This window comes from Tenrec ecaudatus, chromosome 1 (assembly GCF_050624435.1).
Source record: "Tenrec ecaudatus isolate mTenEca1 chromosome 1, mTenEca1.hap1, whole genome shotgun sequence".
Classification (NCBI taxonomy): Eukaryota; Metazoa; Chordata; class Mammalia; order Afrosoricida; family Tenrecidae; genus Tenrec; species Tenrec ecaudatus.
Genome location: NC_134530.1, coordinates 22,598,661 through 22,625,171, shown reverse-complemented (window position 1 = coordinate 22,625,171; position 26,511 = coordinate 22,598,661). Strand labels below are relative to the sequence as shown.

The 26,511-nt window shown below is 52.0% G+C and overlaps 1 protein-coding gene across 1 annotated transcript in view; it reads left to right on the top strand.

Annotated features, from left to right (window-relative positions):
• The window catches only part of HAUS8 (HAUS augmin like complex subunit 8), a 30,972-nt gene extending 5,327 nt beyond the window's left edge, over positions 1-25,645 (top strand). The window contains exons 2-11 of the mRNA XM_075548664.1: positions 1,305-1,369; positions 2,048-2,103; positions 17,707-17,794; positions 18,649-18,741; positions 18,840-18,934; positions 19,878-19,943; positions 20,117-20,275; positions 21,294-21,435; positions 23,180-23,321; positions 25,267-25,645. Coding sequence (XP_075404779.1) covers positions 1,305-1,369; positions 2,048-2,103; positions 17,707-17,794; positions 18,649-18,741; positions 18,840-18,934; positions 19,878-19,943; positions 20,117-20,275; positions 21,294-21,435; positions 23,180-23,321; positions 25,267-25,471 — 1,111 coding nt within the window. The 3' untranslated portion in view covers positions 25,472-25,645. The remainder of the gene's footprint in view (positions 1-1,304; positions 1,370-2,047; positions 2,104-17,706; positions 17,795-18,648; positions 18,742-18,839; positions 18,935-19,877; positions 19,944-20,116; positions 20,276-21,293; positions 21,436-23,179; positions 23,322-25,266) is intronic.
• Positions 25,646-26,511: the final 866 nt, after the last annotated feature.

Below are 26,511 nucleotides of genomic sequence, written 5' to 3'. Positions count from 1 at the left end.
AGCCACCTTCTCCAGCCAAACGCTTGTTGTTGTTAGTTGTCATCAAGCTGGCACCTGATTCATGCGTCCCTGTGCCGGGCAGATGAAACTCCACTGGCTGTGCGCCATCGCCCATGTGATCCCTAGTGTCGTCATGGGCTGGCTTTTGGAAGTTGTCATTTGATGTTATTTCAACGTGGATTGTGTGAAAGTGTGGAGGTGCATGCAGTCTGATCTGTCAGCTTGGTGATGCCTCCCGAGATACACACCGGGAGCCCCTCTTTCCTCTCTGCCCTTTCGCCTTCCTGCCCACTGGGACTCTGTCTGCCTCCAGGGATGGCCCTTGGTGGGCCATGAGACCCTGAGAACTATTGGTGCCCTGCCATGTCTCCACTGACCCTGAGTCTGCTTCACCTGACTGTGCCCTCGGCCCGCAGCTGCGAGAGTCTGCAGATGGCTCTGGCTAGCCTTGGAGCCATGGACCTGAGTTAGCCAGGATGTCTTTTCATTGTAGGATTGCTTCTGGATCTAAAGCTCCTTCTTAGCCGTGGCCGAGTGTCTCTGCTTTTGTTTCTCTAGGCAACCCAGCCTAGTAGAGAAGTAAGAGCACCAGGCCTCTCTTCCTAGTCCCTCTGCTGAAACCTGCTCAGCACCCCAGCGCACAAGCCTCCACCGACACACGGGGAGAGAGGGTGGTGGTCTAGTCCCGTTTCCAAACAGGCATCAGAAGTGAGAATGGGAACATATCTTTGTTCAACTTAGGGCATTCAGGTTGCCCCGGGGGGAGGGGGGCGCTGTTCTTGTCAGGTGGAACCCCATAGAGACCAGTGCATCAGGACAGGGTCCTGAGAAGCAAGCTTTGGGATGGTAGAGGCCCTTCACTTGGTCGGCCTTAGTCTCCTGGGGCTGCTGTACCGGGCCTCGTGGTGGCTTTACAGGACAGAACTGTACCTCAGGGAGGCCATCAACCACATTCAGGGTGGGACTGTAGGGGCGGGCTGGCCATCGGCTGTGGAGCTCCTGGCTTGTACACACATCCCTCTTGGCCCTTGAGTGGCTGCTTCCCTGTGTGGCCCTGTGTCTCGGACGCTGGTCTGCTTGACCATTTTTATAGGGCACCCCCCACTCAGGTGTGAGCTAGGTAACAGCAAAAGTCATGGCTTCCGGACAGGCTCGCACTCCTGGTACAGGGGTCAGGACTTCAGCCTAGCCTGTGGGGCACACAGTTTCATCCTAATGAGATGTACGCACCTCTCTCTCTCTCTCTCTCTCTCTCTCTCTCTCTCTCTCTCTCTCTCTCTCTCTCTCTCTCTCTCTCTCTCTAGGAAGTCGCATGCTGCAGGCCCCAGCACCCCCAGTGGCGCTAAACCAAAAAGCAAACGAGTCCAAGGTAAGCAGAGCCAGGGTCTGTTTTGAGACCCCCGTTGCTTTTTTTTATTTAAAAGGTGGCTTTTCGTTCACTGCTGCCTGGTGGGCATCCCACGTAGACCAGGTGGCAGGTTAGCAGGGAAGTGGGCAAGGCCAGGTGAGGAAAATTGAAGTGTGCTAGGTGAGGGGCTCCTGCTGTGGGGTGGGGCGGGGCGGGGCAAAGGCATCCAGTCCCCCCTGGCCTTGTCCCAAGTCTGCTTTCAGATTTGCCTTCCAGTTAATCTCTTTCAAGGGGCTCCCTGTTGACCTAACTGGGCTCCTGGCTCAGGTTATCCCTGCGGGAGATGCTTTATAACATGCGTACGTATGTCAGACCTGCCGCTGTCGGTTCATCTGGAGTCAGGGTGACCGGGACTTACGGACTGTGACCTTTTGGAACCAGATCACCAGGTCTGTCTTCCTAGGCATCCCTGGGTGGTTCAAGGTCGCCGACCTTTTATTTAGGAGCTGAGAGCTGCAGTGTGCTTTACCAGGGACTCTTTGCATACACCTGGTGACCCATGTAGGCGGACCTATAAACGCCTGAGGCTGCTGAAAGGACAGACAAGGTGTCTGGGAGAAAGTGTTCACTCTTTCCTTAGTGGGCAGGGTCATTCTTTTATGGTTTGTATCACAAATGGATTGTGTGTGTTTCCCTCAGGTGGAAGAATAGTTGAGCCCCGGTATTTGCAGTATGAGAAGAAAACAACCAGAAAGGTAACCCTCAGTGTCAGTTGAAAACGGTTCTTAAAGTGGGTCCCAGAAAAGTCCGCAGGGCCAGGCGCAGCATGGGGTGGGCTGGATGGGGGGCACGGATTCTCTGCTCCAGCACCTTTGAGGCATCAGCCCTTCATGCTGAGGAGTAAACATTGCACTGTCAAGGCTGCCGCCCCAACTGAAACCCAACCTCGATCCTCTTCTCACCCCAGTAATTCAGCAGGAGACAGTCTACCCGGTGCTTCAGCGTTTGACCGCACTTGGCACGGGTTTGGCGTTTTCAGCAGAGGCAATGGGAACAACAGCGCCGGTCCCCCCAGATAACCTGTCCAAAGTGCATGCGGCAAAATCCCACCAGCCGTGTCTAAGGAGCTTTCTGACTGTACCTCTGCCGAGACAGACCTCTTTGTTCTTGTCCAGCCCAGAATTCCAACGCCTCCATTCTTATTCAGCGTCCGCCTGTCACACGCATGTGAGGTGATCGACTAGCATGGTTACAGAAAAGCATGGTTTGGGTTATCTTCCAAGAGAGCCCTTGCTTCTCAGCACATTAGGGGTCCTGAGCAGCAGGCGTGCCCGGTGTGGCGACGTACGTCATTCCATCTGCTGACTGTTGTTGCCAGAACATCGATGGTGGACCCAAGCAAATTGAAATCCTAGATAATCATGATGTTACCGGTGGCCCGGTTGTGAGGATTTGGGTTCTCGTTACATTGATGGTCTTCCTCACTGAAGGCTGCACTGCTTGATCTCCATCAACACCTTGCTTTCAGTGAGTAAGGTTGCGCCGTCTGCGTATTGAAGGTGATGGTAGAAGCTTTCTTCGGCCCCTGACGCCGGTGTTCTTCATATACTCCAGCTGCTCTAGTTGTTTATTCGGCATTACAGATTGAATACGTGTGACGAGAGCTTTCCTGTTTTAAACCATGTAGTATTCCCTCGTTCTGTTCATATAACAACCTCTTGACCCATGTACAGCTTCCACCCCAGCACCACCAAGTGCTCTAGAATTCTCTTTCTAAAGTGCTACTCAATATTTCTGTGCTCCACACAGTTGAATGAATCCAATTCTTGTTGTTGTTAGGTCCCATCGAGTAAGCTCTGACCCACAGCGACCCTCTGTGCGACAGAACGAAACACTTCCTGGTCCTGTGCCAGCCTCACCATTGTTCCTGTGCTTGGGCCCTGTATTGGACAGGGTTCTCTAGAGAGACAAACCAGATTGCTAATAATTATATATATATATATATATTTATAAAGATAGATATATAATTCAAGAAATAAACCGTTAAATAATATACAGATAGATAATACAAGAAATTAACAGTTAAATTATAAAGCAGTGAGACACTAGCAGTCCTTCAAGTTTTGAGAGCTGCCAGGTGCCAGTACCCTTCTGTAGAGAGAGCTGGGCTATATATACCCAGGCAGCAAACAGCAAGGCAGGTCCCAAACTGTCATCAACTGTCAGTTTCCAGCTCCAGAGATGAACATTCCAATCGTGTGGGCTTAAAGGGACCTCAATTTACAGTGACACAGTCCATAGGCTAGGCATCCCACAGGTAGTGTACCCCTTTAAACTGAGGCACAGAACAACCAAGGTGAGGCTCACCGAGCCATTTATCCCTCTGCCCTTCAGTTAATCCTACTTGTGTTTATCAGCCAGGCTGGCACAATAAACTATAGCAATCCACCCCTTGCTAGCCTGGCACCTGTACACAATTCTTTACCAATACATACTTATATAATTTCCAGATATTAATGTAATCAACTTATACTTATCATCAATCATCTATCATACATATAGATGAAAACACACTGAGTCAAATTATATCTGATATAACATACTTGAACAAAGGAAATATATGCAATAATCACATACAAAGAAAATACATTGACAATTACAAGCCTCGCTTTTGCAATTGATCACGTGGTCGTAATTCATAGGTAGAACTTCCTTCTACTGCTACCCATTCTGTATTACCTTTGCCCTCAGCAAGCACATCAGCTGGCTGTGGTTTTTGGCCTGGTGGGGTGACCCAGACCTTCATTCCTGAAGGGTCTGGGTCATTATAAGTCCTGTTAGGATTGGGTTGCTGCAACTTACCATTTACTTTAATAACAGGGCATGGTAACACTAAGAGTCGGCCTATGGGATCTCCTGGATTCCAGACATATTCTTCTTTACCTCCATTATGTAGTACCAGTCCAATTTCTCCTTGGTAATCAGGATCAATCACACCACTTAGTACGGTGACACTCTTCCTGACCTGTTGATCCAAAGGCATGAGAAGTCCAAAGTGCCCAGGGGGCATTCTCAGCTGCCAGTTCAGTGGAATCCATGCTGTGTTTCCAGGTGGGAGAGTTCCTTTCTTCGGGACCAGGACCTCCAGGCCTGAGGAGCACAGGGTTGCTGGGACAGGAAGCAAAAGTGCTGCAAGGGGATCACTAGGAGTAATAGTGAGTGGTGCCACTCCAGCTTCCACCCCTTGGTTCCTGGACCCATGAATTCTGGCTATTGGAGACACAGCACCATATATTGGCCGCTGGTTTAGAGCGTATACAGCTTCCTGGAGAACATTGCCCCAACCCCGCAAGTTGTTGCCACCTAGTTGGCGCCGTAATTGTGTCTTTAGGATCCCATTCCATCGTTCTATCAAGCCGGCAGCTTCAGGATGATGAGGAACATGATACGACCAGTGGATTCCATGGGAATGGGCCCATTGCTGCACTGTATTTGCTGTAAAGTGTGTTCCTTGATCTGAAGCAATGCTGTGTGGGATGCCATGCTGTTGGATGAGGCATTCTGTAAGTCCACGAATAGTAGTTTTGGCAGAAGCATCACATGCAGGGAAGGCAAATCCATATCCAGAGTATGTGTCTATTCCAGTAAGAACAAACTCTGTCCCCTCCATGATGGAAGTGGCCCTATGTAATCAACCTGCCACCAAGTTGCTGGTTGATCTCCCCGAGGAATTGTCCCATATCTTGGACTTAATGTTGGTTTCTGTTGCTGGCAAATGGGACACTTAGCAGTGGCAGTGGCCAAGTCAGCCTTGGTGAGTGGAAGTCCAGGTTGCTGTGCTCATGCATAACCTCCATCCCTGCCGCCATGTCCACTTTGTTCACGTGCCCATTGGGCGATAACGGGTGGCAGAGGAAAGAGGAGGACCAGTCTCCACATTGCGTGTCATCTTATCCACTTGATTATTAAAGTCCTCCTCTTCAGAGGTAATACCTTTGGTGAGCGTTCACGTGAGATACAATTAACTTTACTTTCTTGGCCCATTCAGAGAGGTCTATCCACATACCTCTTCCCCACACCTCCTTGTCACCAATTTTCCAATCATGGTCCTTCCAGTTCCCTGACCATCCAGCCAAGCCATTAGCCACAGCCCATGAATCAGTATATAATCTCACATTTGGCCATTTTTCCTTATATGCAAACTGAACGGCCAGGTGCACTGCTCGAAGTTCTGCCCATTGGGAAGATTTCCCTTCACCACTGTCCTTTAGTGAGATCCCAGAAAGGGGCTGTAGTGCTGCTGCTGTCCACTTACGAGTGGCACCTGCATATCGTGCAGAGCCATCAGTAAACCAAGCATGCCTTTTTTGGTCTTCACTTAAAATATGGTAAGGAACTCCCCAGGAGGCCATAGGTGCAGACTGGGAGAAAGGAGGCAATGTGACAGGAGTGGAGATTGTTGGCATTTGGGCCACTTCTTCATGCAGCTTACTTGTTCCTTCAGGTCCTGCTTTGGCCCGATCTCAGATATACCACTTCCATTTAACAATGGAGTGTTGCTGCGCACATCCAACTTTATGATTACGTGGGTCAGACAATACCCAGTTCATGATAGGTAATTCAGGCCTCATGGTGACTTGGTGGCCCATGGTGAGGCGTTCAGTCTCCACCAAGGCCCAGTAACATGCCAACAGCTGTTTTTCAAAGGGGGAGTAGTTGTTTGCAGAGGATGGCAAGACTTTACTCCAAAATCCCAACGGTCTACGCTGTGATTCACCAATAGGGGTCTGCCAAAGACTCCACACTGCATCTTTATCTACAACTGACACCTCTAGCACCATTGGGTCAACTGGATCATATGGTCTCAGGGCAAAGCAGCTTGCACAGCAGCCTAAACTTGTTAAAGAGCCTTTTCTTGTTCTGGGCCCCACTCAAGATTGGAGGCTTTTCGTGTCACTTGATAAATAGGTCGAAGTAGAACACCCAAGTGAGGAATATGTTGCCTCCAAAATCCGAAGAGGCCCACTAGGCGTTGTGCCTCTTTTTTAGTCGCTGGGGGAGCTAAGTGGAATAGCTTATCCTTCACTTTAGTAGGAATATCTCTACATGCCCCATACCACTGGACCCCTAGACATTTTACTGATGCGGAGGGTACCTGAATCTTTGTTGGGTTAATTTCCCAACCCCTTGTACGCAGATATTGTACCAATGAATCTAGAGTCTTTAATACATCCTCCTTAGTGGGTCCAATCAGCATAATGTCATCAATATAATGGACCAGTGTGACATTTTGTGGAATAGACAGGTGGTCAAGGTCCCTTCGGACTAAATTATGGCACAGGGCAGAAGAGTTGATATACCCCTGGGGGAGAGTTGTGAAAGTATATTGTTGCCCCTGCCAGGTGAAGGCAAACTGCTTCTGGTGGTCCTTTGAGACTGGTATGGAGAAGAAGGCATTAGCCAGATCAATAGCTGCATACCATGTACCAGGAGAAGTATTAATTTGCTCAAGCAATGTAATCACATCTGGGACAGCAGCTGCAATTGGAGTCACCACCTGGTTAAGTTTACTATAATCCACTGTCATTCTCCAGCATCCATGTGTCTTCTTCACAGGACAAATTGGTGAATTAAATGGGGATGTAGTAGGAATCACCACCCCTGCATCTTTCAAGTCTTTGATGGTGGCACTGATCTCTGCAATCCCTCCAGGAATGCGGTATTGCTTTTGGTTTACTATTTTTCTAGGTAATGGCAATTCTAATGGTGTCCACTTGGCCTTTCCTACCATGATAGTCTCTTATTCCACATTGTAGGGATCTGATATGGGGGTTCTGCCAGTTACTAAGTATGTCTATTCCAATGATGCATTCTGGAACTGGGGAAGTAACAACAGGATGGGTCCCGGGCCCCACAGGACCCACAGTGAGGCATACTTGAGCTAAAACTCCATTGATAACTTGACCTCCATAAGCCCCCACTCTGATTGGTGGGCCTTCAAAACATTTTGGGTCTCCTGGAATTAGTGTCAGTTCTGAGCCGGTGTCTAGTAATCCCCGAAAAGTTTGATTATTTCCTTTCCCCCAATGAACAGTCACTCTCGTGAAAGGCCGCAGGTCCCTTTGGGGAAGGTTAGAAGAAAGACTAACAGTATAAACCTTCAGTGATGTAGCAGGGTCCTCCTTACAAGGGACCCGGCCTCCCCTTCATTCAAGGGGTTGTGGGTCTGTAAACTGGCTCAGGTCTGGGAATTGAGCGATCGTGACTGTCTTTTCTGCTGTTCACCTGATCTACCATTCTTTTGCCTGTACAGATCACGTAAATATTTAGTAGGCTTCCCATCTATTTCATTCCTAGGGACACGGTGGCTAAGTAGCCAGTGCCATAATTCCACACAAGACAGGTTGCTTTGATTATTATTGAAAACTTGTTGTCTATTATAACCACGCCCACCCTGTCTCTGTTGATTCAGTGCTGACACCTGCCCTCTACCATCACGGGGACCAATCAGCCCCATTGTGGGCAAATGTCGGAGTTCGCTTAGGGCAGAGCCCACTGTTAATCCTGGTGCACATAGAATAGCAATTACAGGAGTCTTAAGAGATGCTGGGGCCCACTTCACAAACCTGTTCCTTATGGTTGTGGTAAAGGGTATGCCTTCAGGACACCCCCTTTTTGGATCTATGGGAATATCTTGATAGATCCATTCTAACATTACCAATTTCTCTAAGCTTTTAGATGCCTTCCTCTACAGTGTACCAAGGTAGGTCAGGTACTTCAAGTTGGTCTAATCTAGGCCATCTGGCAGTCCATGCTTCATTGAACCAACCAAATAAAGACTTAGATCCTTTTTTAGCCTGTCTCGCAGAGACATTGAAAGAAGAGTCTGTGCTTAGGGGTCCCATATCCAGAAACTCAGACTGGTCTAATATTACATTTCGTGCACCAGTATCCCACACCCTGAGTAACCATTCCCAGGGGTACTCTCCAGGCTTTTGCTTGTACGTATTTGAGAACTCGAGCAGGTCTTTATGTGTGTAGCGCACTTCTTGGATAATCCTCTCAACCTCACCTTTAGGAGGTTTCTGAGGTTAATTTTAGTGACAGGTCTAGCGGAAATAATGGGTGGTGAGGGTGTTTCCTGGGTGCTCTCAGTAATATCTTGCGAGGCATCTTCCTCAGTAATGCTACTGATGCAGCCCCACCTGGCATATCAACTTGAATAGTTTGGCTAATCTGCTCAGGTGTTTCTAAGGGCTCAATATCCTCTTCTTATGAATCATCAGCCCATATGTTCCCATCCCATGTTTCAGGGTCCCAACTTTTCCCAATTAATGCCCTTACTTTGGTATCAGACACTGCTCTAGATCTGTAATTCAGCTGCCATTGTAATTCAGCCACTCGTATAATGAGACTCTGGACCTGGTTCTCAGCAATGTCAGCTCTTTTACTAGAGGAGAGAAGGCGCTCCTTTGTAGCACAGATGGAAGTTTTCAAATCTGTTAGTCTGCACCTGAGGCGTGCTTTTGAGGCTCTGAGATCATCCCTCTCCTTAATCACACTGTCTGTTATACGAAGGACCAGCCAACCAGCTTCCCTATACTTGTCATTATCACAAAACTCCTGGAAAATATCAAATATACGATTGCCTAGAGCATCTCCTTTATCCAGCACGCCATCTACTTTAGGTGCTACTTTAGGTATTTTCTTTGCTGTTTCACACCATGGATTAGTAAGGGTAGCAGACGTATCCCCGTCAAGACTAAATAGGTTGGAAAACCAATTTAAGAAATCCATATTTATAGTTTATTTCTCTAGAAGCACTCCTGGTACCAAAATGTATTCAACAGGATTCTCTAGAGAGACAAACCAGATTGCTAGTAATTATATATAAATATATTTATAAAGATAGATATATAATTCAAGAAATAAACCGTTAAATAATATACAGATAGATAATACAAGAAATTAACAGTTAAATTATAAAGCAGTGAGATACTAGCAGTCCTTCAAGTTTTGAGAGCTGCCAGGTGCCAGTCCCCTTCTGTAGAGAGAGCTGGGCTATAGATACTCAGGCAGCAAACAGCAGCAAGGCAGGTCCCCAGCTGTCATCAACTGTCAGTCCCCAGCTCCAGAGATGAACATTCCAATCGTGTGGGCTTAAAGGGACCTCAACTTACAGCGACACAGTCCACAGGCTAGGCATCCCACAGGTAGTGTACCCCTTTAAACTGAGGCACAGAACAACCAAGGTGAGGCTCACCGAGCCATTTATCCCTCTGCCCTTCAGTTAATCCGACTTGTGTTTATCGGCCAGGCTGGCACAATAAACTCTAGCAGGCCCATTGTTAGTTACTGTGTCCGTCCTTCTCGTTGAGGGCCTTCCCCTCTTCACTGCCCCACTTTACCAAGCATGACGTCCTTCTCCAAGGACTGGTCAACATGTCCAAAGTCGTGTAAGACAAAGTCCTGCTATCCTTTCCTCTAAGGAGCACTCTGCCTTACTGCCTCCAGGACAGATTGGTCAGTCCATGGTACTCTCCGTCTCCTCCAGCACCACCATCCACTGCATCACTTCAGCCTGCCATATTCAATGTCCACCTTTCACACTGAAAGGCAATTGAAAATGCCATGGCTTGGGTCAGGTGCCCCTTAGTCCTCGAAGTAGCAGCCTTGCTTTTCAGTACACTAGAAGGGTCTGCGGCAGCAGATTTACCCAATACAACGCGTTTTTTGATCTCTTGACTGCTGCTTCCATGAGCATTAATTCCAAATCCTTGACAACTGTTGCCCACTGATGCCGTTGTGAGGATTTGGGTCTTTTCATATTGAGTCCTAGACCCGTGAAGGCTGCCATCCTTGGTCTCCATCAGCAAGTGCTTCGATTCTCCCTCACTTTCAGCGAGCAAGGTTGTGTCATCTGTACTCATATACGGCAGGTGGTTAATAAGCCTTCCTCTAATCCTGATGCCACATTCTCCTTCATAGTATCCAGCTTCCCTGGTTATTTGTTTAGCACACGGATTGACGAAGAGGACACAACCCTGATGCACACCCTTCCTGATTTTAAACCAGACAGTATGCCATCGCTGTGTTCATGCACCTGGCTCTTGACCCACGGACAGGTTCCCCCTGAGCACAACCATGTGTTCCGGAATGCCAAGTTTGTGCTGACCCCAACAGTCAGATGGCTTAGCATAGTCAATAAAACAAATAAACATCCTTCTGGTGTTCTGTGCTTTGAGTCTACATCCACCAGACCTCGGCAGTTGAGTCCACACCCTCGCTCCCTGTCGTCCCCTTCAGAATCCAGCCTGAAGCTCTGGCAGCTCCCTGTCAATGTAGTGCTGTAACTGTGACTGACTGTGCGTTTGGTAGGCCACCCATGCCTCACATTTGAAGAGCCCTTCAAGGACGGCGTGGGCTGCAGGGGTTCTGAAGGAAGCCACCCACACTGGGTGAGAACGAGCGGGGCGGGGTCTGTGTGTCAAGCAGCGATTGGGAGGAAGCACGCAGGCACTTTCTGGAGCAAGGTAACATTCTAAGAGCTTCTTGGGTGACAACCCGTCCAGTGGAATGCGGAAGAAAAGTCTGGCAATCTGCTTCCTTCAAGATAGCAGCCAAGAAAGGGGCAGACGACTGGATGGCACGTGGATGTGTTTGTTGGGAGTGTTCTGTGTCCTAATTAAGAGGGTGCTGTGCACAAGTGTCAGAACTCAGAGCCCACTTTAAAAAAAAAAGCCAGGAATAACTTGAAAGAGTAACTTGAGAAAAAAAAACGTTTCCTGTTTGTTTCCTTGATTACGCCCTGAGGACAGGGCATGGTTACTCCATTTCTTTCCCAATTCATCGTGTGTTTCAGGCAATTCGATGGTGTATTCAGTTCTGCTACCTCTTGCCTTATCCTCCGAGTGGGGCAGGCAGTGGCTTCTGGTGAAGGTGACCAGAGACCCAGCTTCAGGGAGAGGACTCCTGGCTGGGCTGAACTTCCCCCAGGATCCCCCTCCGAGGGAGCGCCTGCCTGCCTGCCTGCCTCCCTTCCTAACTTTGCCGTGAGAGCTGGGCTACAGCGCCACCGCCTGGCGACGGCACTGTGTAATCAGACACTCCTCTGGATTTGCTGCATGTCTCAAACCTACAACAGGTGGAGCCGTAGTCTGACTGCACCCTGTGTAACAGCCTTGTCTCCCAGGGCCCTCGTTTCCCCTGTGCCAGGACGCTGGCTCAACATTCTTCTGCTCCGACAGGATTCCGCTTTCACGGGGGGGCGGGTGGGGGGGTATTCTGGCTTTTGCAGGCTCTCCTGTGCATGTGGTCGGGTGCCATCGAGTCGGCTCAGACCCACAGCGATGCTGCATAGCAGAAGGAAACACTACGCCTGCAGCCACGGGGTCGCTCCATATCGTCAAGAGCCTTCCTCCTTCTCGTTGCCCTTCCATCTTGACCGTACATAGAGGCCCCTCTCTGGGGACTGTCCCTCCTGGCAAGATGTCCAACGTATGTGAGACAAAGTCATGCATAAATAGGGGGAGATGGACAGGAAACAGACACGTCCCAGCCCTTGCCCTTGGTGACCGTCGTCCTCAGGTTATGCAGCCCTTCTCTGTCTCCTTTTCCAAATCCTTCCACCACTGTCTCTGCCGTCCACCCACCCTTAGCAAGACCTCCCCTTTGCCCCCTGCAATGACTTTCTGCATTCTCTGCCTGCCTTCTGCAGTGACTACGAGGCAGTCGTCCAAACAGAACACGGGGATAGTGTGTGCGTTAGAATTGGGAAAAGTGTGCACTAGGGGTGTGATCCTATTTACTCACCTACAGCCTGAGAAAATCCTCTGAGCAGCTATATGAAGAATGCAAAAATAATTTTTTTTAAGAATAAAAAGAAAAAGAATGTAGTGCCAGGCCAGGAGGAAGGCTCATTAACCTGAAGAAGACCCTGTCCTTCTGTTTGGCTTTGTAGTACACGTGAGATCTTCCAGTTTTTGCTGTTTTGTGACTGATTTCTCTCAGTACCGCCCTTTCCAAGCTTGTCCATGCCGTGGCATGCGTCAGAATTCCCCGACCCTGAATTAATGGTTCTGAAGGAGAGTGTCCAGCCGCGCTGCCCTCGGGCCTGTAACAGCAAAGCTCCCGGAACTGAACTAGGGCTGCATTCGGAACATTTGAAGAAACGGACACCGTACTGCAGGTGCTCCCGCATCTGTGCTGAGAAAGTTGACCAGCCAGTTGGGAAAGATCCATCTCTACGCCCATTCCAAAGAAAGGTGATCCAACAGATGGCATCAGCGATAGAGCAATATTAATTTTGCATGCAAGTAAAACTTTGATGAAGGTCATTTCAAAAGCAGCTGCAGCAGCACACTGACGGGTAACTGCGAAGAGTCACTCCGGCTTTAGAGAGGACCTAGGCTGAGGGCTGTCATCGCTGTTGTCAGGCCGATCCTGGCTGAAGGCAGAGGATCCCAGAAAGATAACTTGACCTGGGTTTTATTGATTATGCAGAGGCACTCGACTGGATCGTGACCAGCTGTGAATAACACTGAGAAGAACAGCTGGAGTTCCGATCCAACAACGCTTTGTGCTCCTGTAGCACTTAGACTCACGTCGACCGTGCAAACAACAGAGCAGGGGGATAGCATGTTGTTAAAAATCAGACAAGGTGTGCACTAACGATGAAGTATTTATTCAAGCTATACCCTGAGCAAATCAGCCAAGAAGCTAGATGAGGAATGTAGTATCAGGACAGGAAGAAGGCTCACCAAACTGCAACAGGCAGGTAAAGAGGACATGATGCAGCAGCCAGGCAGATCTAGAACGGGTCTCCCTAAGGCAGTGGTTCTCAACCTGTGGGTCGTGACTCCTTTGTGGGTCGAACGACCCTTTCACAGGATTGCTTAATCTATTCTGTATATCAGATATTGACTTGACGATTCATAACAGCAAAATGACCGTGATGAAGTAGCAACGAAAATAATGTTATGGTTGGGGGGTGTCCCCACCACATGAGGCCGCTGCATGAGGAAGGTCGAGAACCACTGCTCTGAAGCGTGGCCGCTCTTGCTGTGCAGGCTGAGCACAGTATTTTCAGTGGTCTGCTGGGCGTGTGAGGGCTGGGCAGTGGGTGAGGAGGACGAGCAGGACTCGGTGCCTGTTAGTGATGGGCTTGGCAAGGGGCACTGAGCATGCGTGGTTGCAGAACGAGTCCATCTGTCTTGGAAGAATGCACCTTGGAGGCAAGGGTGGTGAGGCTTTGCCTCCTGTGTTATCTATCAGGAGGGATGGCACCTGGAAAAGGACATCCTGCTAGATCGTGTCGGTCAGCGGAGAAGAGGACCTTCGGTGAGCTAGAGTGACAGTGGCCGCAGCGATGGGCTGTGACAGCAGTGATGCGGCTCGGGACTGGACCAGCCGTGTTTCTTTCAGGCGTACGTAGGGTCGCTGTGACAGAAACAACTTGATGGCACCTAACAGTAATGGCAAAAGAGCCCCGGTGACTCAGCGGGCCACCTGTTGTTGGACTGACCCCGCAGGGCGGACAGTTCACCCTGTCTGACCCGTGAGAGAAACAATTTGCAGTCTGGGAAGCCCTTGAGGCGCAGTCCCACTCTGTCCTGCGAGGTCTCATGAATCGCAGTGGGCTCGATGGCGGTAGGGTTGGCCGCAGAACGATATTCCATGGTACAGACGGGCCACTGGGCAGTTGTTCATGTGTGGATGGACCCTTGGATTGTTGTAGAAAGCGCTGCAGTGCACAGTGCTGTGGAAGTCTCTGTCTGAGTGTGTGCCTGCCTTTCTGCTAGGTATAGGGCTTTCCTGTTTGTTTTCTGCCTACAGGGACTGCGCCTCACCCTTGTGAGTATACAGTTCTGTGGGTTTTTTTAAATTTATTTTATTGGGCCTCGTACAACTCATCACAATCTATACATACATCCATTGTGTCAAGCACATTTGTACATTCGTTGCCATCAGCATTCTCAAAACATTTGCTTTTCTACTTGATCCCTTGGTATCAGCTCCTCATTTTTCCCCCTCTCTCCCCGCTCCCCTCTCCCTCATGAACCCTTGATAATTTGTAAATTATTATTATTTTGTCATATCTTAGACTGTCTGACGTCTCCCTTCACTCACTTTTCTGTTGTCCATCCCTCAGGGAGGAAGTTATATGTAGATCCTTGTAATCAGTTCACCCTTTCTACCCCACCCTCCCTCCACCCTCCAGGTATCCCCACTCTCAGCACTGGTCCTGAAGGGATCATCTGTCCTTGATTCACTGTGTTTCCACTTCCTATCTGTACCAGTGTACATCCTCTGGTCTAGCAAGATTTGTAAGGTAGAATTGGGTTCATGATAGTGGGGAGGCGGGGAAGCATTTAGGAACTAGAGGAAAGTTGTATGTTTTATTGTTGCTACACTGCACCCTGACTGGCTCATTTCCTCCCCACAACCCTTCAGTAAGGGGTGTCCAGTTGCTTACAGATGGGTCTTGGGTTCTCAATCTGCACTCCACCTCATTCACAATGATTTGATTTTTCTTTCATGCCTGATACCTGGTCTCTTCGACACCTCATGATCGCACAGGCTGATGTGCTTTTCCATGTGGGTTTTGTTGCTTCTGAGCTAGATGGCCGCTTGTTTACCTTCAAGCCTTTAAGACCCCCGACGCTGTATCTTGACAGCGGGGCACCATCAGCTAGTTCTGTGCCTTTTGACAAACGGGTGCAATCACAGTATGTACACTCCCCTCGTGCCCCAAGTCTCCTTAGGCTGAGATACTGCCAGCCGTAGGTGACCACTCACCTCTTTTATGTCCCTGTGCTTTTGTCTTTTCCAAAGTGCCATGTAGGTTGGACCGCTCAGTGAACCACCTCTGCATATGCCTTTTTGGACTTGCGCATAGCGACTTCATCCACAGCCGCATGAAGCCGCACCTGCGCCTTCCCCTCCCTGCCGGAGGTTTCCATCATCATTGCAGCTTTTTTGCCAGCCCCTCTCAGCCACAAGACTCCCCCTCCCCCTCACCTACCCTCTACTCCACCAAACAGGATGGCCTCTTCGAGCCATGGACCCTCCTGATGACAGGTCTAGAGCAAGCCGTCAGTGCACAGGGGTCTCCTGTGCTCCATAGGGGGGTCACTGGCTGATTTATTTTTTCTTTTTTAAACATTTTATTAGGGACTCATGCAATTCTTATCACAATCCATACATACATCAATTGCGTAAAGCACATCTGTACATTCTTTGCCCTCATCATTTTCAAAGCATTTGCTCTCCACTTAAGCCCTTGGCATCAAGTCCTCTTTTTTCCCCCCTCATGAGCCCTTAATAATTTATAAATTATTATTTTTTCATATTTTACCTTGTCCGACGTCTCCCTTCACCCCCTTTTCTGTTGTCCATCCCCCAGGGAGGAGGTCACATGTAGATCCTTGTAATCAGTTCCCTCTTTCCAACCCACTCACCCTCCACTCTCCCAGTATCGCCCCTCACACTCCTGGTCCTAAAGGTATCATCTGCCCTGGATTCCCTGTGCCTCCAGCTCCTATCTGCACCAGTGTACATCCTCTGCTCTATCCAGACTTGTAAGATAGAATTCGGATTGTGATAGTTGTGGGGGGTCACTGGCTGATTTTAAGAAGGACATTGCCAGGCCTTTCTTCTGTGTCTTAGTCTGGAGGGGCCCCTAAAACTTGTCCCCCACAAGCGAGCCTGCTGGTATCTGGCGTGCCGCCGGCAGTTTCCAGGATCACAGCAGCATGTAAACCATCTCAGTACGGCAGACTGCGAAGCAGGGTGGTCTTCAACCTGCAATCTGAGGCTCATCCACGATATGTGTGCCACACGTCCCAGCTACCGAATGTTCCATTGGATGTTGTTGATGGTGCCCGGTCCTGCACCGTCCTCACCCCTGTCCCTGTGCCGGACGGAGCCCATGGACGCAGCCAGTGTCGACCCAGCTCCTTGAGGGCCTTCCTCTCCTTGGCCATCCCGCTGCTTTACCGAGCATGCTGTCCTCCAGGGACTGCTCTCGACAACAGGTCCACAGTAGTACAACAGAGGCTTGCTCGCTTTGCCTCTGAGCAGCACCCTGGCCATACTTCTTTCCAGACGTTGTTCCAGATTGAGGGACCGCGGTTTACTGTGTCCGTCATGGTGGAAGGACAGTTGTCAGGCCCACGCCTAGTGGGGCTGTTGGGGGACGTGGGCTTTCTTCTCTCGTGTAGATAACCCTGGAGAAGGATATTGGACCTTAGCAGACGTGTGTTCACCTTTATAAGAATCTGCCAACCCCATTCAGCGGGGCCATACCAGTGTACATTCCAGGGTTCCCACGGGATTTAAAGATACACTGGAAGTCCCCTGGGTGTGCAGTGCTGTGTTACCAAACTCTTCATTCCTGGGCCCTGGGAGCATCCTCCCTGTGGCTTGGGATGTCTCCTTTCACATTTCTGTGTTGTTCCCACCCCCCCCCCCCCTGCTCTTTTTTTAAACTGGATCATTTGTTTTCTTGTTACTGAGTTAGGGAAGTCTTTCAGGGATTTTCACCCCAACCCTTCACATAGATTTCCACACCCTGTCCCCCAGGCAGTGACCTGTCTCTCCAGCCCCTCCGTCTCTTTGGACTTGGTTTGAAGGAAGCCAGCTTGTGACTGTGCTCTTCCCTGATTTGTGCTTTTGGGGTTGACCCAGGTCTTTGCCTAGCGCCAGACTCTGAAGGTTTGCTTCTAGGAGTTTGAATTTGGGGTTTTGTGTGTAGGTTGGTGGCCCGTTTTAAGCTACTTTTTGTGTCTGGGGTGAGGTCGGAATTGGTACTCACATGGACGGTCAGTTCTCCCAGCACTGTTGGAAGGCCTTTCCTTGTGCGGCACTGCTCTTTGACTGACAATCAGTTGGGGTGTGTGTTGGGGTCCTGGTGGGGTGGCAGGTTACCTGCATTTGTAAGGGTTGAGTTTTCAGAAGCAGATCACCAGGCCTTGCTTCCAAGGCACCTCTTGGTAATGAGGCAAGCATGGTAACAGTTTTCACCACCCAGAGATGGTCTGCCATCCTTTTAAACTTCAATTTTCAAGATTGCTTGTTGCTAGAAATATGATTGATTTTTTTTAAAATACGGAGCCCAGTCGTAAGCACTGGACACAGAAGGACAGCGCGGTGTTTTGATCCCTCCGTGAGAGGGAGAGGAGGCAGTTGGCTTCAGTGGCATTTACAGTTGTGGCTATCCAGTGGCACGGTTCTCCTGCAACGTGCATGGCCGCCGGAGTCGGGGTTGGTTGATGGTGATGGGCTCATTTGCCTGTCTGTTTTCACAATGCATCAAGCCCAGCACCTTGTTCCTGGTTCTGTCACGTGTCCCCTGACAGGTTCCTGCAGCAGATGCATCGAAAGCTGGAGGGAAGATGCCGGAAGGCGGAAAGAAGACCCTGCTGCATAGAAGCCGAGGCACTGCAGGTGTGTGACCGCCGAGGGCGGGTGGCGCGGAGCCCTGCTGGGCCCACTGAAGGGCCGCGTGCTGTTGTGATAGTTGACACGTGCTGGTCTTCGCCATCCACTGCCAGTGCTGCAGCACAGGAGCGCTTCAGGCTGAGCTGCAGCACGCACTTTCTACCAGTCCAGCTTCAGGCATCGGTGCGAGGGGCAGGCTCTGGGGAAAAGGTCCTTGTTTCTGCAGCTTCCACGTCTCCTTAGAAATCACGACATGGCTCGGCATCTGTCCTACCCCATCTCTCCCTCCCTCCCTTCCTCTCTGCTTCTCCGTCTGTTTTACACTCGTGCGAAACCCACTACAAATGCCCCACACTCATCCTGCCTCACTCACTGAGGCATGGGCCTGGGGCTCAGCATCGCCCCCACATATCCTGGGAGACATTCCGTTCACGATGGCCATGGACGGGATGCTCCATGTCATTTCAATGGGGCCACTCTGGGGCCCCCAGTGTCCTCTCTGGAGGACTCCGAGGAGGGCCACATCCTCCCCTCGTGGCCGCCGTGCCCTGGGGAAGGCCCCAGGAGGGCACGTCTGCTGGGCCCCCTGGTGAGCTGGATGGCAAGTTCGTGTCCTTCATGGGAGTGCCCCTCTGACACTGTCTGTCTGTCCCAGACTGGCGGGTATGTGTCTGAAGCCTGGTATGCCCAGGGGAAGGCGATAGTCCTATGTAGTTGACATGTGTCAGGGCCCATCCATATTTCCTGATGTTCATATAAGACACTTGGTGCGTGCACAGACATGCATATTTCCTGGCTACCAGTGGAGTCCCTCAAAGTCCTCTTGTGTTGACCTGTGGGAATTCTTGCTCGGTCCGCAGATCTGAGTGGTGTTGCCAAGGGCGACCTGCAGTCCACCTTGCTGGAAGGGCATGGGGTTGCCCCACCGGACCTGGATCTCTCCGCCATCAATGGTGAGGGACGCCTTAGCCTCCCTAGAGCAGCGGCCCTGGCACACGGCCTCTGTGGCCTCAAAGTCTCTTCTCTGCTGAAAGGCTTTTCTGTCTGTCAGATAAGAGTGTGGTCAAAAAGGCGCCGCAGTTAGAGAGGACGATGCTACAGAAAAACGAGTCCGGCTCCTTTTCTTCCTCTCGGAAAAGGACACCGGTAAGTGTCTGAAAAGGGACCAGTGGGGGTCTCAGCTTCCACTCGCGCAGTCTGCCCCTGGGGGCTTGTGTCCAGCTGCTGACGGATGGTGCCAGCAGAGCTTCCAGACTGAGCCGACTGGGCAGAAAGGCCTGGCCATGGAATTCTGAAAATCCCAGGAATCCTGATGGCTCGCCCTGCAGTTGACCACAGGGGTGACCTGGGAACAGGCAGTGCTTTATCCATTGTGGGGTCGGGGCTGAATCGTCAGCAGCTGTGTGTGAGGAGACAGGATGCTCGCTCCGGGGCGGTGAGCTGAAGGCCCTGGGTCTAAAAGCAGTGAGACAGCCGCTCCCTGTGAGACGAGCCAAGAGGACGCACGTTTCTCAGTCGTTCGTGGAGCTGAAACTTGCCTGGGCGCACCCACAGGAGTAGACAAACACCTGAACCAAGCCTGTTGCCATGAACTTGACTCAACTCGGTCATGGCCACTCCAGGTGTTGGAGAACTGCTCTGTGGGGAGGGGCACCTGGGGAAGTGATTTCTGTGGAAACAGACCGCCACATCTTCCCACCATGGTCTCGCTGGGGATTCAAACTGCCAACCTTTAGGTTAGTCACTTGGTGCTGGTCGTTGGCACTTCCCAAGAGCTTTAGATAGAGACCTGGGACTTTCCCGGCCGGGGTGGCTGTGCTCTCCCTGGGACGAGGTAGGACCAGGGTGGGAGGGCTGAGGTCTGGCTCAGCTCTGACTCACTGGCCACCCCCAGCTCTGGCCCTTCACCTGCACGTGCCCACCTCCTCTGCATGGTGCAGGAAGGGGCCCATCTCAGACAAGACTAGGTGAGACCAGAGAAGCAGCCGGCAGGGACTGGGTGAAGTACTGAGTGCTTTAATTGAGACAAGAAATACATGCAGGTTAGGGAGCTGGGTTCAGACCACCTGAGAGGGTCTTTGTTTTTAAGGATTTGTCTGAATCGATGGAGATGATGGAGTCACAGACGCTGCTCTTCATGCTGCTGACCGTTAAGGTGAAACCTCCCCACCCCAGTGGGAGGGGCCTAAGAGTGGCTGTGGGACCGTGGGATGGGCAGTGAGATTCTGGAGTGGGCTGGTGGGCCTTAGAAGCGGGCTGTGGACCGGGAGACCGTGGGGCGGGCAGTGAGACTGTGGCCTGAGTGGCTCTACCCTCCGCCTGTCCCAGATGGAGAACAGCCTGGCTCGGCTGGAGGAGAAGGCCGAGCGCTGTCTGCTGGCCATGTGCCGAGAGCAGGAGACTCTGCAGAAGAAGGTGCAGGCACTGCGGCGTAGGCGGCTGGTCGGGCAGAGGACCCGGGAGCTGGCAGGCACCCTGGACACGCAGGTCAGTGGGCAGCACATGAGGACTCAGCCACTAGGGGGCGGGCTGGCGGCCTCCTCACTCCTGCGCCCCTGGGCTGGCTGTGGAGGCTGCTGCGCAGGTGGCCTCGGGTCTGCAGGAAACAGCCGGGGAGAGAGAGCAGTGGCTGACAGGTCAGTCGGTAGGTAGCTAGATAATGAGGGGTCTTTGAAACATTTATGGGGAAATATGACTACTTTTTCATTCCACTTGTGAACTTTTTGATTGTCCCTGTAGATAATCTATTGAGTTGATTATGACCCAGAGTGACTATAATTTCTGAGGCTGTAACTCTTGATCTGAGCAGACAGGCTTGTCTTGCTCCAAGGAATGGCTGGTGACTTTGAACCACTGGCCTCGTGACTAGTGGTCCGACCCTGGCCTGGCAGCAGCACCAGCTCCTTTATAGAAGATAAAGGTAAATGTAGCAGGTTAAGCAGATGACCGAGCGGTATGGAGAAATAAATGGGTGCTACACACAGCTTGGCTATACTGCTGGGTCCCCCTCCCTGTCCCGCCTCTCCCCACCTAAGCCAGGTGCCGCCGAGTCGCCTGCAACTCACGGCAGCCTCACGTGCATCACTGTAGAACGCATGGCATAGGGTTGTCCAGGGCTGATGTTTTAGAAGCAGATCGCCAGGCCTTTCTTCCCAGGGCCCTCTACTCTAGCCTGTCCAGGGGCACATTGACCATTTGCACTGCCAGGAACTCCAGTGAAGAAATGCCTATTAAACCCAGACCAGGGTCAGAGCAGCTGGCGTGGAGGAAGGCAGGCAGTGGGCCAGCCATATTCATGCTGGTGGGCCAGCATGATCCCAGGCAGGGCCCGGCCCCGGCACGTGCTGGAAATCAACAGCATGCTCATGGAGAGCAGGCGGCCTCTGCTGTCTAGTGCTGGCTGCTTTGTCATGGGCAGGTGGCAGGGGAGCCCTGGCCATTCTCCCATGTGAGAAGGGCAGGGTCCCTGGGCCTCTCCTTAGCAGCCCTCTCCCCCCTGCTGCAGGCTGAGCTGCTGGCTCCCTTCACAGCAGTGGCCGGAAGCTTCAAGGAGCAGTACAAGACCTTTGCCACAGCCCTGGACTCCACGCGACACGAGCTACCGGTGACGGCCATCCACCTGGAGGGTGGCAGCCAATGCTTTCTGGGTACCCTTCTTTGTGGTCAAATACAGTGTTCTCAGGTTATGACGACCCACACTTACGGCCATCTGGGTCTCCTTTTCACATCTTATTTCTGTATTCAAAGAGTTCGTGGGAAAATGGAATTGGCAGAAACTAGGCTTGTCCACCTTGTGTGTGCTACATACAGCGTCACAACACTCAACCTGCTGGTCTCGTGCTCAGCTGTTCGTGCACAAAGGTTCGCTCTTTATAAAGAGACTGATCATGAGAAAGAGAGCCACACTCAACTCCTTACAAGGTCGAACCACCCGAGACAGTGACTGGGAACCGGAGTAGAAAGCTCTGTCCTTCTCCCACAGAGTGGCTGGTGGTTTTGAACTGCTGACCCTACAGGTCACAGCTCAGCACATCACCACTAGTCCATCAGAGCTCCTGGCTGATGTTGAAGTGAATCATACAAATAAAAAGCGAGGTCCCCGGCGCTGGGGAACTGCTTCTCTAGACGGCAGTTGACTGTTTTGCCGGTACAATTAGTGCTGTGAGTGACGTCCACGCTGGGCTGCAGCCACCCCCACTCCCTGTTCCCAAGTGTTGTCTCGCCTACAAACAAAAACCCAGTGCCCGCTAAGCAGTGACTCCCCTCCACTCCCCCAGCCCCGGTCCCCACAGTCTTCCTCTTGGTGAAAGCAAACACACCCATTGCCGGCAAGTTGGTTCTGGCTCCCATTGGCCCCGTGAGCTGCTCCGTGGGCTTTTCTTGGCTGCCATCTGTACACAGCAGATTGCTAGGCCTCTCTTTCTGGTGGCCACGGCGTGGGTGTGAACTTCCCACCTTGAGCCTGGCAGCTAACTGCACATGGCGGCCCTCACCTGCCCCTGCTCTGGGTAGTTCATGAAGTGGGGGCGTGCCGCATCTGTCCTTTTCTCTCTGGCGCCTCCCTCTCGCTGGACTGTTTTCCAGATTGGTCCATGTTGCCCTACGTGTCAGGCAGCGTCCTTTTCATGGCTGAGCTCCACCTGGTGTTGCTCTGTCCTCTGTGGACCGACCTGCGTCCCTTCAAGTCCCTGCTTCTGGTTCCTTTGGGCCTGGGCCTAGGAGCGGCCTTTCTGAGTTGGTGTGATTCTGTGTTGAACTTACTGATCGACCAGCCCCACCCTCAATGTGCCAGGGCTGCCTGTGCGCCCGTGTGTCTGGAGTTTGGTGGCTCGATCAGGCTTGAACTCAGGTCAGAGGCCCAAAGGCCAGCCTTGGGCTTGTCCACAGGCCCAGGGCAGGTTCCTGCCTGGCTTGTTACTAGTAGGTAGTGTGTTTGAGAGCCTGTGATTTAGAAAAAACACATTGCTCTGTGGTATGGGCACTCACTTGTGTATTTCGGTTAGAGCAGCTCTGGATGACTAAGAGAGGACAACACGCAGGCCCACCAGGAGTACAGGAGGCTGCACGTTTGTAATTCCCAAACTGTGTATGGCTCGAGAGACCCCGGAGCAGAAGCGCTGTGGAGACAGACAGAGACACACCCCACCCCACCCCCGCCCTTTCTCCACAAGGCTTTTTTGCCTTTTTGAGTCTGTTGAAGGTACTGAATGGTGGCCAGTGTCTGTCCTGATGACTCCCAGGCTACGACACGCCTGTCCCACGAGATTAGCCATCCTCATCTCAGGCGAGGGACACCCAGGAATTTCCTCCTTCAGTATCAGTGCATTCCAGTGAAACCTGGACTGCCGCCAATGCTCCCAACCCACTGCTCACGAGCCTCCCTCCCCGCAGATGACCTGCACAAGGAGCTGGCCACCACACACTGTCTGCTGGGCGACCTCGGGGTCAGCCAATCGGAGGAGAGCATGAAGGCCCTGGGCCTCCTGAGCGAGCTCAAAGACGTGACTGTGAAGAAGGACGTGGAGCTCCAAAGGTATTTCAGAGACGGAGGCCTGCTCGGGCCTCACGGGGCTGGTTGGAACCTCGCTTAGGTACTCAGGCACCATCAGCCCGGGGATCGGGGCTCCCTCAGACAGCTGGGAGCAGACGAAGACCCTGCGGTGTGCTTACGGGTGGTGGCTGGTCACTGTCGACTTGACTTGCCGGGCGTCAGAGCTGCTCGCTGTAGGATTTTAATGACTGAAGTTTCTAAGTGACCAGGTGCCTCTGGGTGGACTTGAACCTCCAGCCTTTTTGTTAGCACTGCTGCGCCTAAGAATTGACCACCCCACACAGGGCCTCTGAGTGGGCCTCGGGGCTCCCTCAATATCTGTCGAACCCTAAGTCCATTCTTTGCTATCCTGACTCCGCCTCCTCCTGTTTGCAGAGCCCGCCTGTGTGTCTGGCTTGTCTCCCTTCCCTGGGCAGCTAAGTGGTGGTGGTTCCTTGTTTCAAGTCAGCGCCAGCCTCCTTAGGGACAACAGGACAAAGCCTTGCCTGTTCCCGCCCTGTCGTCATGCTCGAATCTGCTGTTGTCACCACTTGTCTCAGCCCACTTCATTAAGGGTCACCTCCATTTTTGTTGACCCATGACTTAGGATGCCCTTCTCTGGCAACTGGTCTTCCCTGACGGCCGTCCAGGTCTTGTCAGGCCCCCTTCAGAGGAGCGGTCTGCGTACAGCTCTGGTGCGGCGGGCTGTCTACGCATGCTTCTGGTGCCCAGGGCTTCTCCTCTGTTTGAAGACACCAGTCTTCGTCAGTCTTGGCCTTTTCCAAGGAAATACGTGCCTCTCACCTTTATGCTGAGAAGTTGATGGCATGCTGGGCCCATACGGGTGAGCGTGCAGGGATGGTTTGTCTCCTGTTTAATGTGTGGTGGATTGGGTGAAGGTTTGCAGGGCAAGTCCGTGTTCCATTCAGCAGCTTAGAGCCGTGCTGCTTCATGTTTGCCCGCAGTCCCCACATGGTAATACCACTGACCCCACTTTTCCTGCCTCCTCCTGTCCTGAGCCTGCCTGCCTTCTGAGCTCTGTCCCTGGACAGATGCTGTCCCTCTGATCGCTAGTGGTTGCTGGTTCCAGCAAGCGCTCCTCTCTAGTGTGACCGTCCACCGCCCGCACAGACCTGCTCTGTTTGGCTGGAGCCTGAGCCCCAGAGATGAGGTCGGCCCCTTGACCCTGGGGTCCCAGCAGTCTCTAGCTGACTAGTAAGCCAGACCTTTTCTACAACCTTGAGTTTTAGTTCACAGTTTCCTCTGACTCTACCCAGGACCTTCCCATGGGCTCCCTGTCAGAGCCTGTGGTGGCAGCCAGGCACCCTCGAGCCCTTCTGCTCTGGCGTCCGGGAGACTGAAGGCTGCGTGGTCCGTTGGACTCGTTGCTTTCACGCGTCTTCTGTTTGCGTCACTTTGCTCGGGGCTGGGCCAGACCAGGGGTGGCGGCACAGGTGGCTGTTCACAGCTTTTGAGAACGCTGTAGGTGGTCTCTGGGGACGTTTAGGTTTGTGTGTGGGGACTCGGGATCCGGCTTCATCTTCCTGCACGTGGCTGTCCCGTTGTACCAGTCCCATTCACTTGTTCAAGAGACTCCCTGCCCCATTGAATGGGTTTGGGGCCTTTGGCAAAGAGGAGCTGCCGGGGCGAGGATGAATTGTTCCCTCTGGGCTCGCAGGTCTTCTCTGTGTGTCTGTCACTGTAGCAGTACCAGGCTGGTCGTGACGACTGTGGGTGTGTTCTCAGTTTCGAGACAGAGCTGTCAGGCTTCAGACCACTGTGCCAACCTGGGGTCTCTCACAAGAAGGAGCTTGTAAAGCCTTGATGGAAAAGCCCCATTCGCTTTTTACTTGGTTTCCCACAGACGTGTTGAAGCTCTTGGACCCGCAGATCACACGGGTCTTGGGGTGGAGGGTAGCAGTGCTCACGGGTTCTGTTGTGTCCCCAGGAGCTTCACCCAGGTGCTGGAACTTTCCGCTGAAGCCAGCAAGGAGGCAGCCTTAATCAACCAGGACGTGTGGGAAGAGGCCCAGGGCCCTGTGGCACCGAGCCAGTGGTACTTCCAACGTGAGGGTGACGGTGTGGAGGAACCCTGTGGGGGAGCGCCTCAGAGCCGGCCGCTCCTCATCGACGCTGAGCCATGTGCACCGTAAGCTCCTGTGCTAAGCAGCGGCGGCGCCCCAAGGCTCGCTGGGAAGAAATACATCCTGTGCTGCTCCCCTTGGGAGACACGAAGCTGCCCCGGGAACTCGAGCTCTTTATCTACTTGTTGTGGCTGCTTCTCTGTGTTGTCCTGTCTTTTAAAATAAAGCTATTTTGTAGTTGCAGCCTTGGTCTGCTTCTCTACAGGGGCGGTGGGGGCACAGGTTGTCTGCGGATCTGGACAGCCAGCCCTGAGCCTCAGTTTGGGGGTTCGAGGGTGGCCACTCTGCTCTGGAGCGAGTTTGCACTTGCTCCTGTCGGGATGAAGGCTGAGAGGCAGGAGACCCCCCTGAACCGGCAGGGTGCCCACATCCACTTGTGCGTTTTCACTCCCTGACACTGCTAGGCTGAGCCACGGGAGAAAGGACTGTCGCAGTCAGGGAATCAGAAGGCAGGAGGAGAAACAGTTGCAGGGGAGAGACTTTAAGACCTATGTGCCACGAGGATGCAACACCTTTTGTGTGGCAGTTCGTTGTCCTCTGGTGGCTTGAGTGTAGCTGTCTCTGGAAGCTATGGCACTGCTGTTTTCAAACACCAGCAGACGACCCAAAGCAAACAGGTGTCCGCCGAGTGCTGGACTCAGAACTGAATGAGGAAGGACTGGGCTGTGCACTTCAGAGGATCAGCCCCTGAAGCCCTTCTAGATAACACGAAACACGGGCAGATGCTGCAGCCTCACGAGCAGCAGCAGAACACTTTAAGAGAGAGAGCCCCGCAGATGAGCCCGGGGCCTGAAGCCGCTCAAACTGACTGAGGACGCACTCACTGCCTTCTCAAGGTGGACTCGATCATCATAATCTTTCGCTGATGGCGCACAGCTCAAAATGAGAAGGAACAGCTGCGAACAACTGTTAACAATTTGAACGTGGAATATACAAAGTATGAGTCTCAGAAAATTGGAAGTTGTCAAACATGAAATGGAGCACATGAAGATCGATATCCTGGGCATTGGTGAGCCGAAATGGACTTGTATTGGCCATTTTTTAGTAAG